This window comes from Dipodomys merriami, unplaced genomic scaffold (genome assembly GCF_024711535.1).
Source record: "Dipodomys merriami isolate MVZ:Mamm:240054 unplaced genomic scaffold, mDipMer1.0.p SCAF_4, whole genome shotgun sequence".
Lineage (NCBI taxonomy): Eukaryota > Metazoa > Chordata > Mammalia > Rodentia > Heteromyidae > Dipodomys > Dipodomys merriami.
The window spans coordinates 8,828,159-8,843,707 of NW_027205603.1; the positions used below are offsets into that span (position 1 = coordinate 8,828,159).

Genomic DNA, 15,549 nt, shown 5'->3' on the forward strand with positions numbered 1-15,549 from the left:
TTGCATATTCCAAATGAAATATTTAAGAAGCTTTTGAAGATGCTAGACCGAATTTCATTGTAGTTGTAGGTTTGCAGACCATCTGTTTAAAAGTGTAAAAGGCTATGGGAAAATATGAAAGGGGATTTATAGAGTGAGAAATTTAAGCAAGTAAAACATTATCTATGATCTATAGATTTATCTATCTATCCATCTGTCATCTATGAACAGAGCACCTGTCTGTATCTATGAGTTACAAGAATGAAATGAGTAAAGAATGCAGGATTAAAAGACAAGGAAAAGTTGTGTGCTTTGAAGAAATGTAGCTATGGGGTATAAATAATGATGTTTTGATGATTTAAGATGAAGGCAGAGATTATTCAGAAAAGGAAAAGTGACATATTTTGAAGTGGAAAGAGAATGAGCTGTAAGAATAGCTATCTAGAATGTACAGATGTCTTCAAAGTTGAAGATAAAGTCATATGACAAATGTGACATATTGGACCAGAGTTCCCAGAGAATGGGAAAGATAATATCATATATTTCTAAGCTGTGTTGTGGAGTGAGTTACATAAAAATATAGTAGTTCCAAATTTGAATGCAACATCATGTGAAAACTGTGTAATGATATTGTGTTGTAAAATCGTGTGTGCTTATATTTAGCTTAAACACTGATAAAACTGAAGTTCTCATTTATATACATAAATCTACACATTCTGTATTATCTTAACAAGATATGCACAAAAAGACACATAGAGTCCATACATAGTCACACATAACATAAATGAATAGTAGTTACGTAGAATGAATGAAAATAATGTGCATAATTAAAAGTTCAGAGGAAATGAAGCTAAAGAAGTAAACTTTAATGTTTTATGTAAATTCACTAAAAAATACAGAAAGCGCTGTATAAAAACATTAAAACTCTGTCCATATTTGACATCCATTTTAACAAAAACAGACTTTTTTCAGAATAATATTCTGTATAATGATGTTAATTTGATGTTCAGAGAAAGTTATGAATAAAAAATGTTAAAAATAACACAAACTTTAACATGAATCTTTTTTAAAGAAAGGAAATGTCAGTGACAATTTCAGTTGATTCATAATGATTAAATAGCCTGATAATTCATTCTGTCTGTATAACGTAGCTAGATTTTACAGTGAGTGCTCAAATATAATGACTTCTGTGCTAAAAGTAAAAGAAAAATGAAAGCCTAGATATCAGAATATTCTTATGGAACTCTTCAGAGATGACTAGTAGATATGCACTTATCTATCCTTTTTTCTTGAGAATAATTTAATTTCAAATGAATGATCAGTCAATACTTTTTAAGAGTTTCTTTCATTATTCAGTCACTAGCTCTGAAATGTGTCCGATACTGTTTATGCTTCTCCCCAAAGGCTTTTTCTTTAATAAATGGCTTTGCCTCTCAGGTGGTGTTTGTTATTGAAACATTAGACTGATGAAAAATATTTCATTGAACATCTAGACAATGGAAGTTTTTAATTATTTGATCTGAATTATCCTTTTTTAATAAGTAAATGTTCTGGGTTTTTCTTGTTTACTTTTAAATTTTTATTTACTTTCATTTATGTTGTACCGAGGAATTGAATCCAGGTCCTCATGCATGCTAGACACATCTAAGCCACATCCCCTGTCTGACTTATCTTTATTATCATAATTTTATCTACATTGTTCATTTGTAGATAGTTTTATCTATCATCTATAAACATTATTAGTCAATTCAGATAATTCCTTAATGTATAAATGACATTATTCAAGCTGGATCTGCTTCCAGATCCTTTGATAATAACATGATAGAAGATCACTGATGAGAACAAAATTTTTTATTGTATATATCTTACTCATGAAGAACTAAAAAGCACAAATACAAATTTGAAATAAAAATATACAGTGGAATATGAAATATGATATAATTTTCCTGAAACTTCCATGATTGTTTTTATTTCACTAGGCTATTACACAAACATGGTAGGAAGCTGTAATTTTGAAACACCTTCCGGAAACTGGACCACAGCCTGCAGTCTTACTCAAGGCACTGAGAATGACTTGGATTGGACCATTGGAAACAGAATTCTTACTGAAGCATCAAGTCCAGATCCTGATCATACGCCAGGTAAATCTAATACTCTAAGGCCAAGTCAAAAGGCTAGAAGTCTCCTTTAATTGTCTGGGTGGGTGTTCCAGGAACTTCTGATGGAGTCTGGTCCTTTATTTCATTTTTTAGTACTAAATAGACATAGAGCTGATTTTCTCTCAAAGAAGTCTATTACTCATAGGGTTTCATTCATATTATCTTAAAGTTGTGATTGGCCATCAATTAGAACAGAGGTGGGTCATTTAGATGAATGGAGACATCAGGCAGATATACACAACAAGGGTTCTCCTGCTTCACAAGGGACTGCCAGCTGACTGCTAATTACATTCTTGTCATTCTGACCTGTAGCTGCCAGGATAAGAAAGGTAAGTGGTGATTGGATGAGTGAACATCAACATCTTCCACAATCCTAGTTCCTGCTCTGTGATTTGAGATTAAAATAATCTGTAATGGCTTTATTATCAAAGTAGAAGTATTCCTGTAACCTCACTTCCTTTTACCTACGTATTCTGTAGAGAGTCAGCACATTTGCTTTATCTATTCATTTAAAGATCTAAATTTTATGAAGGATGAAAATAATTTCATAAAAAGATAACAATGAATTTTTTTAGAAATGAAAAGTAGCTTGAGATATTTTTAAATTTTTATTATAAAGGTGTTGTGCAGAGGGGTTACAGTTATATAAGTAAGGCAATGAGTACATGACTTGTCAAACATTGTTACCCACTCTCTTATTTTTCTCCCACTTTTCCTTCCCCCGGGACCCCCCTCATAAATTATAAAGTTCATTTCCAACATAGTGTCTTGTGAGTATTGCTGTTGCATTGCTTCACTTTTGTCCTTTGTTTCACCATTTTGTTATTCCCCTTCCTATGATCCAGCAATCCTACTTCTAGGCAGTCCCCAAATGACCACAAACAAGGCCACACTAAAGCTACCAGCACAATTATGTTCATTACAGCATTGGGCAGTTCCCAAATAAACACAAACAAGGCCACACTAAAGCTACCAGTACAGCTATGTTCATTACAGCATTATTTCCCATAGCTAAAATATGGAACCAACCCAGATGCCCCTCAGTAGATGAGTGGATCAAATAAATGTGCTATATATACACAATGGAATTCTATGCTTCCATCAGAAAGAATGGCATTGCCCCATTTGTTAGGAAATGGAAAGACTTGGGAAAAAATGATATTAAGTGAAATAAGCCGGACCCAAAGAAACATAGGCTCCATGGGTTTTCCTCATTTGTAATAATTAGGATATGTTTAAGATAGTCCTAGAAGAGAATCACAATAGCTCAATAGCTATGTACATATGACCATATAAAATGATGCTAATCAAAATTAACTCCAAGATATGGAAACAAGAAGATTTTTTGTTGTTATTGTTTTTTTTTAATGTACTGAAATTATTTTTTTCTTTCTTTTTTTTTCATTCATTGTTGGTGGGAGTGTAAACTTGTTCAACCACTTTGAAAACTAGTATGGAGGTTCTTCAAAAGACTCCACATTGAGCTCCCCTATGACCCAGCAATCCCACTTTTCGGCATTTACCCCAATGACCACAAACAAGAACACACTAAAGCTACCAGCACAACTATGTTTACTGCAGCATTATTTACCATAGCTATGATATGGAACCAACCCAGATGCCCCTCAGTAGATGAACGGATCAAGAAAATGTGGTATATATACACAATGGAATTCTATGCCTCCATCAGAAAGAATGACATTGTCCCATTTGTTAAGAAATGGAAAGACTTGGAAAAAATTCTATTAAGTTAAGTAAGCCAGGCCCAAAGAAACATAGGTCCCATGATTTCCCTTATTTGCAATATCTAGTATATGTCTGAGACAAGCAGAAATGGTCAGATAAGTTGAGGTTAGGTGAAATGAACCCCAAGATAAGAACTCAAATGGTTTTTCTTTCTTGCTATTGTTTCTATCATATTTATAAGATGATTTCTTTGTTGCTTTGTATGTTTTTCCCCACGGTATAACACCTGTTTTCTTTTTCTTTTCCTTTGGTTTATCCCCTGATGTCATGTTTTTTTTTTGGTGCCCTGTGTCTTATATATACATATATCTGAGATGTTTTTGATATCTCAATCACGCCTGGAGTTTGTTTTTAGATGAGGTAAACATTTAAACCTTGACTGAATCAGATTATCCTTTAAAATGTCTCCAACCAGAGGAAGGACTGAGTAGAATGAAATAGACCAGCATCTGAAGCAAGGGAGAATTCTTGAATAGATTTTCTTTGGGCTACATAACTACCATGCATTTCCATGGATCTCTGTGCTGTTAGTCCCCTCTAAAAGATGTGGACTTACTTAGAAGCTTCTAGAACTGCACAAACAAATAAATCTTATAATATACATGTGCAGATTTTCTTAGTTCTGTTCCTCTGGAGATCTCTGAGTAATACAATACTTTTCAAAACAATTGAATTATAGGCACAATGAAATAAAAAATGAACAAGGTGAGATGAAATTAAAGTAACATTTTTAAGGAAGTGTATGCAAGATTGGTTTTGCCATTATATGACTAGTGAAAAGAGCACATTGCTTCCGTTGTCTTTACATTCAAGGCCAGGCTGGCTATATCGTGAAGCTCAGCTATAACAGGGGTGTCTGTTCTTGTTTCAAATTTTTAATTCACCTTCAAACTGAATATCTTACTTCTTTTGACCCTCTTAATTGTTTTTCCTTTTTCCTTCATCCTGTTTTATTATAAAAATATGTTTGGTGTTTAGTACATTATTATTTGAGCAGAATCGAGAATTGAGAAACTGAGATCAGTAATTAGTAGTTTTTTTGTGTTTTTTTTTTTTTGTGTGTGTGTGTGAGTTGTAGTGCCTGAACTCTGAGCCTGGGCACTGTCTCTCAGCTCTTCAGCTCAAGCCTAGCACTCTACCACTTGAGCCACTGCACCACTTCCGGCCTTTTCTGTTTATGTGGTGCTGAGGAATGGAACCCAGGATCTCATGCATGCAAGGCAAACACTCTACCACTGAGCTAACTTTCCAGCACAATTAGTAGTTTTTATATAGAACAAATATGAATATTTTAACTCTGTGGGAAAGTGATGCCTTATTTATTATGGTGCTGACATATCTACCACCTGCAAGGGCATAAAATTAAATTCCTGTTCTGTATCACATAAAGACATACATTCCAGATGGAGTAAATGCTTAAATGAAGCAAAGATAAATAAAATTCTTTCAAGAAACCAAATAAACTATGCATGATTCAGAGGCAGGAACTTATAAAAACCACTTTCTAAACCAAATTTGGAAAGCATGCTGGTTGCATCGACAAATAAAAGCCAACACATAAGGACGTATGTGTCAGGATATTTTTTTCAGCATCATTATAGTAAAAAAAAATTGGAGAATAAAAAATGTCCACCAAACTATCACTTGTGATCCTTTGTTTATCCATTTATTCAAATATCAGGCACTTTCTAGTCCATTCGTTAATAAAATAGACAGAAATCACTGCTGCAGTGTGTTGCTTACATTCTAGAGGAAGAAAAATATAATGGACAAACATAATAAATTAAATCCATAGCTTTTGAGAAGTTGAAGGTTAAAAAAAGAATAGAGCTGCATAGGTAAGTTGGGAATGCCTGTGGGTGGCACGTGTCTGGGTATTGAGTGAGGGTGACATTGCTGGTCAAAAACATGTGGTATATATACACAACGGAATTCTATGCCTCCATCAGAAAGAATGACATTGCCCCATTTGTTAGGAAATGGAAAAACTTGGAAAAAATTATATTAAGTGAAGTAAGCCAGGCCCAAAGAAACATAAGTCCCATGGTTTCCCTTATTTGCAATATCTAGTATATGCCTTAGACAAGCAGAATAGGTCAGATAAGTTGATGTTAGGTGAAATGAACCCCAAGATAAGTATTCAATTTTTTTTTCTTTCTTGAAATTGTCTCTAACATATTTATAAGATAATTTCTTTGTTGCTTTGTATGTCCCTCCCCCACAGTATAACCCCTGCTTTCATTGTATTTGATGTTGGTATAATTTGTGGAGGGGAAGGGAAAAAACAAATTTTTAACTAGGGATACAGGTGGACCCATTGCAACAATGAGATGTACAAGTTGTTATGTTGAAAAACGAACTTTACAACTTTGGCTGGCCGGGGGCGAGAGGGTGGGGGATGGGAAGGGACGAGATGGGGAAACAAAGGAGGAGGCAACAATGCTTGATACGAAATGTACTCATTACCTTGCTTATGTAATTGTAACCCCTCTGTACGGTATTTTCACAATAAAATTAAAAAAAAAAACAGGCCACAGAGAAAACATCATTAGGAACAAAAGGGGAGGCGTAAATTACCATATCTGTCAAAGGGAAGAGTGCCCCTTTCAGCCATAGATAATCATCCTATGCCTGACAGGAGTTTCAAACTAGGTGCTGGTGACATTTGGGGTAGTAAAATAAAAGGGCAAGGGTTGTCATGATGTTTATCAGATGAACTATTAGCTTTGTCTCCGGTTAGTCAAGAGAAGTCAGAATATGTTTTAAAAATTGTCATCTATACCATAGGTGGCAAAATCTCCACAAGCTCAGAATGTAGAAGAACAATCTAGAAGCAAAGGTCACTTGTGAAATCCACATGTCCCCATAACTATGTATATATCACCATATAAAATGATGCTTTTCGAAATGAACTCCAAGAAATGGAAACAAAAGGTTTTGGTTTTGTTTTGTTTTTAATTGTACTGTTTGTGGTTCTTTTTTATTCTTTCCCTTTTTTGTCTGGTTTATTCCCTTTTTCTTTTGTCCCTGTATTGATTTCTGTACTCTTTGTCTTGTATATAAATCTATCTGACTGGGGAGGGGAATGGGAAGCACAGAAACGGTGAGACAAAGGGTGAACTAATTCAGCAGTGAAACCCACTAGACACTGGGTTGGAAATGAACTATACAACTTATGGGGAGAGGAGAGATGAGAGTTGAAAAACTGGGCCAGAGAAAGAGCGTGTGCAACACTGTTCAAAAGGAAATGTATTCATTACCTGATTTAGGTAATGTCACCCCTCTGTATATCAACTTTACAATAAAATTTTTTTAAAGAGTTTAGTTTCATGCAGTGGATTTTTGATGATTTCCAAAAATCTATTGTGGAAATTGTATGGAATCATGATTGCACAGTGAGGTTCAGTTTTTCTAAAGCAAAAGTCATCTAATGCTCTTGTATTTGTGCATATGTGTGAATATATTCATTGATATTTCTATGAACAATGAGTAAAGGGAGAAAATGGGATTGCATTCAACTGCATGGCAAAGGACATAGGTAGGAAGATCAATAGAAAGCCCATAGGTGGTGAGAAGATCTTCACTAGCCATCAAACAGACAGGGCCTCATATCTAAAATATACTTAGAACTCAAAAAATTAAATCTTCCAAAAATAAATCATCAAAGAGACAACCACCCTATTAATAAGTGGACTAAAGACTTAAAGAGAGACTTCTCTGAAGAGGAAATTAGAATGGCCAATAGACACATGAGAAATGTTCAACTTCTCTGACCATAAAAGAAATACTACTCAGGGGCTGGGAAGGTGGCTCAGTGGTAGAGTGCTTGCCTTGCATGCATGAGGCCCTGGGTTCAATTCCTCAGCACCACATAAGCAAAAAGAAAAAAGCCGGAAGTGGTGCTGTGGCTCAAGTGGTAGAGTGCTAGCCTTGAGCTCAAGAGCAGAGGGACAGCGCCCAGGCCCAGAGTTCAGGTCCCATAACCGGATCCAAAAAGAAAAAGAAAAAAGGAAAACTAATCAAAACAACATTGAGATTCCACCTCACACTTTAGAATGGCTATAATCAAGAAATCTAATAACAACAGATGCTGGAGGGGATGTGACCAAAAGGGAATGCTACTACACTGTTGGTGGGAGTATAAATTTGTTCAAAAGACTAAACATAGAGCTCCCCTATGACCCAGAAATCCAGATGACCACAAACAAGACCATACTAAAGCTACCAGCACAACTATGTGTATCACAGCATTATTCACCATAGCTATAATGGAATTCTATGCTTCCATGAGAAAGAATGACATTGCCCCATTTGTAAGGAAATGGAAAGACTTAGAAAAAAATCATATTAAGTGAAGCAAGCCAGGCTAAAAGAAACATAGGTCCTATGGCTTCCCTTATTTGCAATAATTAGTATACACCTATGATAGTCCTAGCAGAGGATCACAATTGCTCAATAGCTATCTACGTATGACCATATATGATGATGCCAAGTGAAATGGTCTCCAAGACATGGACACAAGAGGTTTTATTTTGTTGTTGTTGTTTTTAATGTACTACATGATTTCTTTTGCCTTTTGTGTTTTTTGTTCCCTCTCTGGTTTATCCCCTGTTGTCACAAGAGTATCACCAGAAATGATCTGTATAACTTGGAGGAGGACTTGGGGAGGGAATGTGGGAGAAAACATGAAGGAGTAACAAGTTTGACAAGAAATGCACTTACTAACTTACTTATGTAACTGTAACTGCTATGCATATCACCTTGATAATTTAAATTTTAAAAAATTAACACGAACTATTTGGAAGCATGATATGATTTGGAGTTATGGAGGGGGTAAATAAATCCAAAACCAAAAGAGAATAAGTAAATAATAGCAGAAATTCCATGGTTGCACATTGATGTTTGCACTACATATTGTTAGCTTGTCATTGGAAAAGTCTAAACTGTGGCTTCTCACTTCAATACGTTTATCAATTTTGTTTTATCAAGCCATATACAATTCCTAAAATACTTATAATAATAATAGGCAATAAAAACAATTAATTTGTAATACCAATACTGTGATGTACCTTCAGTAATCTTTCTGTCTCTATATACTGCCAATCTTTCGCAATGTGCATATTTTTATAAAAGAGTAGACTTTTGGTTTGATTTAGTAATTTTGGTAGTGTGCTTCAAATAAATTTGAACATTGTAAACTTGTTTTAACAACACAGTTTTAGTTGTAGTATAATATTCCAATTTAGGGATATATCAAAATCTATAAAATTTGCTCACAATAAACTATTAAATTTATGAATATTTTATTGCAGTAAATATTATAATGAAGAGAATTTGTTTTGTTTTGGGTGCTGGTCCTGAGGCTTGAACTCAGTGCCTGGGTGCTGTCTCTGAGTTTTCTTCCTCACAGTGCTCTACCACTGGAGTTTCAGTTCCACTTCTGGCTTTTTGGTGGTTACTTGGAGATAAGAGCCTCATGGAACTTTCTGCCTAGGATGGTTTCGAACCTTGATCCTCAGATCTCCAGATTCTCCTGAGCATCTAGGATTACAGGGATTGAACCACCAGTGCCCAGCTTGAATAGACATTTAAATGGAATGATTTTACCCTGACAGTAGTTTTTAAGAAAAATTTCGTTTCCTTAAGAAATTTTGAGAAATAACCAATTTTCATACTTACTACCATGGTTTATGTAATAGTATGTAGATACAAATGCTTAAGTTATTTAGATACTATATTTCAATGTTCTCTTATAAGTACGATACTGTCGTCAATAGACACGAGAAGAGTCACATCCATTGTTCAGAAAAACGAACATGAAATGTCTTTTCCAATAATTCAATGTTCCTTTCACTAAACAGATCTATTGAAAGGATCTATGTGCCATTGACCTTTTCAACGAAATAATTAAGGACTATTAATGAAAGCATCTATTTTCTTTTTGAGAGTTCTAAAGTTCATGTAATTATGGTAAAGACTACAGAGAAAGTTTTGAATCTGGTTAATTATATAATATTTTGTACAAGTATGATGACCACAGATAAAACAGCAATCATTCTGACAGGGTACTGTATTATCCTCCCTGCTAAAGGCTACTTGAGTCAGTAGATTTTTGAGTACTCCCTTCAAAGCATGCTGATTACTTTATCCTCAATACATGACTATAGCTCAGGGCCCTTGTTTGGGCATCTTTGAAACAATGGGCTGCTAAATAAATTGTAAAGACACTAATTAATTTTGACCCTCTAGGAAAAACAAAATTCTCTGTAAGAATGTCAACAGATTCAAAGAGCATTTCTAAGCATCCCAACATTGTTGTTAATTAAAACTGTAATGAATCTTTTCAGTTATTGTTTGCAAGATGAAGAATTAAGTACTCAATGAGGCCATTTTCAATGCTCATCACAGGCGTGTTGATGAGTCCTTTTGGAGATTTTGCTAAGTTGTCAAGAGAAACTCCAAATACCAAGTCACTGTCTTCTCTATCCAAGAATAATTTGTTTTTGTCTTACTATAGATGAGATTGTATGGCAAAAATGACATTTGTGTAACATGAATTAATGAAAGCGTAACAGACAAGGCTGCTGTCTCTTTGTTTTCCTCTCTTCATACTTTTATTTTCTTTTTAATGATATAGTTGACCATCTCCACAAACACCAATGATATGTGTCACATTATTTGTAATGTTATGAATATATATTTTTATTCTAATTATAAAATACACATATGGAAATGCCTTTAATAAAAATTTTACTTTGTGCAATTGAATATATGTCAATAAGATAAAATATAAGTACAACAAACATTAAAGTATCAATAGCATAGTGCTCAAAAACATGAACTCTGAAGCTGGATTACTGAGTTTTAGATTCTGATTATTTTTGTATGATCAGCCAGTTGCTTAAAATCTCTCTTGTGCCTCAGTTTGTCTAATTATAAAATAAAAATAATAAAATAACTCATTTCACAGGGACTTCATTATGCTTACAAGATATTTTTATGTATAATATACATTATAGACGATATTCTATATACATATATACATTAATAACCTTAAGTATAGTTTTAGGCACAGTGTTAGGGATTTCTGTATCTTTTGCAATTTTTATATTCCCTTTGGCATTTAATTAGTTTAAATAATTCTTGATAAAGATGGAGGTCACATGTTAATTTGGCTTTAGCTCATGCTGTACTGGTAACAGCAGGGTAATTTACATTAATTCACGCAGTGAGCATTTCCTTAGTGCCTATTAAATACCAAACACTGTGTTGGTAACCAGTGTTATGACTAATTGGCATCTGGAAAGAAATATGTTGCCTGATAAACCTGCGTGCTTATGCTTATATTATATTTTATTTTCATCACCCAAGTCTGAAATATCCTCTAGGAATATTCATTACTGATATACTCATATGTATACCAGCAATTTAAAGTATAAGTTGTGCCACACATAGAACTTTGTTACTTGGTTGACAGCATTCTGTAGATTAGACTTTTTCTACTTTCTCTAAGACAGTATGAATGTATTTGTAGACAGAAACTTGGAAAGGTTAATTAAGGTTATATGAAATCACAACGGTGGGGCCTTAACCCAACTGAACTAGTATCCCCATACGGCAAGACAACAGAGAAGTCCTTGAGAGGAAAGGCCAGGGAAGGATATAGTGGGACACCAGCCTCTGTCAGCCAAGGAAAGAGCACACAGAAGAAGAAAAGTCTGCTGTCTAATAATCCATGGCCACTCTATTAAGCCAATAAAAGTATCAAGAAACTTCCCAAAGAATTCTCCAGGGCAATTCCCTAAGAAGTGTATCACTCAAAACACCCTGGGAAGCTGGGAACATGGTGTCACCCATGTATTCCTCGCATTACAGTGACACCTGGGGGTGAAGTTTTACCCATGCAATGCACTGAAGTGCACTGGCCTGGTGATTAAAAACACTGTAACCCTTCCTTCCTCCATTCATTCATGGGCTGAGTATTGGTTGAAGCTCAGTTTTACTAAGCTTTGGTCCGGAACCTGGATTAAATGTAAAGGGAGATAGAAAATCAATACCAAACATTATAAATTTAAAAGATGATATTGTCTTTGCCAGTAGGAAGAAAAGTAAAATGAAAGTAATTGGAGAGAAGTAATAGAAGGTGGGTGGTGGGAGGAGGCGGGAGATGATGGGGGGACATCAGGGGAAGGATCAGAGGAAGGGTCTGGAGAGGGAGAATGGGCAATGGGGAGGTGGTTAAGGGAAATGTCATGCATAGCTGTTAGAATGAAAGATGCCATCGTTGCTATTTTAATGTTACAGATGTTTTCTCCATGGATAGCAGAAAAAGGTTCCCATGCATTCACACAAATCCAATCAAAATGGTTTTTTTCCAAACAAAAGGAAAGAAAACAACACAAAGGGATTTAGAGGTAGAAAGCCAACATCTGTTACAAGTTTCCTAAGAGTTAGATACCATATAAGAAGATTTGCATATGTTACTCATTTAAACATTTTTTGAACATTGGGATGTGGGACATGCTGTTTGGTAAAAGGTTAAATAATTTAACCAAGTCACATGGAAGACTTCACATTTATCTCTCATTTTACCTTAATTGTGTTTTCTATTTTTCCTTGTCTCTGATTTCTCTCCTAATATGTCACCAAGGCATGTAAAAATCATGTGAAGGTTGACTTTATCAAGGAGAATTAATTGGATATTAGAATAAATGGGTAAGGAAGAATAGTATAAATATCAAAATGTAACTATCTTTAGTATATCTTTTGACAAACTTTAATATTATTTTTAGAAATAAATAGACTGATATGTAGGAAAATGATATATTATTCCGATGATAAACATTGAATGTGAAATAAAAGTCTACTAAGGGTCTACTTTATACAGAAAAATCTGTTACATTTTGTCTCTTGAATTTCAAGAATAACAACCAAAGTAGATATCTTTTTTTAAAGGATGCCTCAATAATACATGTCTGTCAATAACTTGGTAACTCAAAAGCTACTGTTCATTGAGTGCTAATTACTGGACACGAAGCTTAAAACAGATCCTTTAGCTTAACCCTCACAAGACCTTGAAGTTTTACAGGAAAAGAATGCCTGCAAGGATGCATAACTCACCCCAGTAAGAAAGAACACACTTGTTAAAACAAACGTGTTGGAGCTATGTCATTCTGAAGCAACAGTCTGTATTTCCACCTATTGATCTCTGCAGCCTCACATGACTTTCTCAAAATCTCTTATACTGGAATAAAATGTGGAGCAACTGATAGTTATTCTATTTTTCTTCTTCTGAAATTGACAGCATTCTTTCTCATTTTTGTCTATACAGAATGCCTCAAAACAAACAATGTACCTTTTCCCCTATTTCTTATTCCAGTAGCTGTTTTCTTGCCATAAATCTATTTTCTCTGTCTTGCTTTATTCTGGCTTGTTTGTCTACTCACTTAAAAGATTTCTGGGGCTGGGAAGGTGGCTCAGTGGTAGAGCACTTGCCTTGCATGCATGAGGCCACGGGTTCGATTCCTCAGCACCACATAAGCAAAAAGAAAAAAGCCAGAAGTGGCACTGTGGCTCAAGTGGTAGAGCACTAGCCTTGAGCTGAAGAGCAGAGGGACAGCGCCCAGGCCCAGAGTTCAGGCCCCACAACCGCCCCCCCCCAAAAAAAGTAAGATTTTCAAGAATAGCAAATACATTAAATTGTATTTACTTAAAAAAAATAAAACATATGAGAAACATTATTGAGTGGAAAGTATATGAATTATTTCTCATGAATCCTGAAAGACAAGAATAAACTTTTTAAGTAAATAATCTGAAAATATTTCTAGTTATTTAATTATTTGTTTTTGAGTATCCCGATATCATAGCTTATTGTTTTCCAAAATGGATTTACTAAATGTATTCGTATTTATAGACTTTACGTTTCAGTAAAACACATTACATTTATCCTTTTCTCTCTTCAGGTGTTTAGTCCCCTTATCTTTTATTTATTTATTTTATTATCTTTAAATATTAAACCACTCATTACATTGTTTTCAAACACCACATTTTTCTTCTACTTTTGATGCATAATAAGAAGAGAAAGAAAACATAAATAATTAAAGATTTCTTCACCAAAATTAAGGTCACTCATGGAGACCATATAGAAATAATTGTTTATGAAATAAAACACAATTCTTGCCTTCATGGATATAGTGTAGCTCACTTTCAGAACTTGGGATCATTATAAAGATTCCTTGACTTCATCTGCAACTTCAGGACATTTTTAACCTGTGTTTTCCTAACAGTAGATTCATTATTTTCCCCTGATACTATATTGCCGCTTATTCATTTTTCTTCCTACTTTTAAAACTTGATTGGGAGTCTTGCCCATTATTCTAACTTGGGTCTTCACATTGCTTCCTCTGTGTCCCTGTTTGCCCAGCACTTCCTTCTCTTGGGGGTCTGATTTGTCAAATCCTCTGGAACCAGGACATTCTGTGCACACTCTGGCCTCACACTGTCCGTTGTTAGCTAGGCAGTTGACATTATCCTCAAGCCACGTCTCCAAATTCCAATGCGTCTTGCCTTAACAGAGAATCTCTCCATTCTCACCCGAGCATTTTAGTTGTTGTCATTCTTTCTCTTAACACTGTTCATTTTTGCTCCCTTGCAAATTCCATTGCCTGTTCTTTTGCGTTTTAAATTTTATTGGAAAGGGGATGTACAGAGGAATTACAGTAACATAAGTCTGGTAACGAGTACATTTCCTTTTGAACAGTGTCACCCACTCCCTCATTCTCTCCCTCCCAACTTCCCTGCTCCCCCCCCCACTATTTCAACCCACTATATATTTCCGTTTCTTTGAATTTCTACTAGCCACCCTAACTCCCTCCTGCGTGACTACAGATGTCAAGGCAACTCATCTACAATGCACATAGCTTCATTAACCAAGCCATTCTTCATATTAACCAAGTATGTATAGTCCTAAATCATGACTCCCAGTTCTGCAACTTTTGAGAGGTATTTCATTGCCTTTTACTTGAGAAATTGACCCAAACTGCTTTTTGGAAGCACTGGGGTTTAAAGTCCAGGCTTCTCATTCACTAGAATGATACTTGACTACATAAGGCATGCCTCCAATGGTGTTTTTGCTGGTTATTATGATGATGAGGTCTAGGGAACTTTTTCTGCTGGCTTCCAATCTCAGCCTCCTGAAGAGCTAAGATTGCAGGCATGGGCCCAATTCTCCTGCAAACTGTTCTCTGTACCACAGATATGCCATGGGGAAGTTCAATATCAACATTTGTTCATATCATTGTTTTAGAAGGACATGAAATTTTTTATTGATAGAATACATTGATTACCAAGAGAAAGGAACTGAGGTACTAAAATGTTGATATGTCATTTTATACTTAACACCTGAGAGTTAGATTGGGTTTACCCTTTGCTATTGCAGTAGATGTCAGAAGGAAGTTGTCTATGTTATTCTTGTTTTTATCTTCCTTGTTCTATGTGAGTTTCCATTGAGGTATCTTCATAAGTAGGAAATATAAAATAAAATAAAGGTCTTTCACTTGTAGTTCCTTGTTATTATATGTACCCTTTTGGAAGTCTTTCCTCATTTGCCAAATTGAATCCATCTTTTATCTATTGAACTACATAGCGCTTATAATCTATATCAATA

The 15,549-nt window shown here is 35.0% G+C and overlaps 1 protein-coding gene across 1 annotated transcript in view; it reads left to right on the top strand.

Annotated features, from left to right (window-relative positions):
- The window catches only part of Malrd1 (MAM and LDL receptor class A domain containing 1), a 470,497-nt gene that overhangs the window by 314,099 nt on the left and 140,849 nt on the right, over positions 1–15,549 (top strand). Inside the window, exon 31 of the mRNA XM_069991735.1 lies at positions 1,959–2,120. Within this exon, the coding sequence (XP_069847836.1) occupies positions 1,959–2,120 (162 nt within the window). The remainder of the gene's footprint in view (positions 1–1,958; positions 2,121–15,549) is intronic.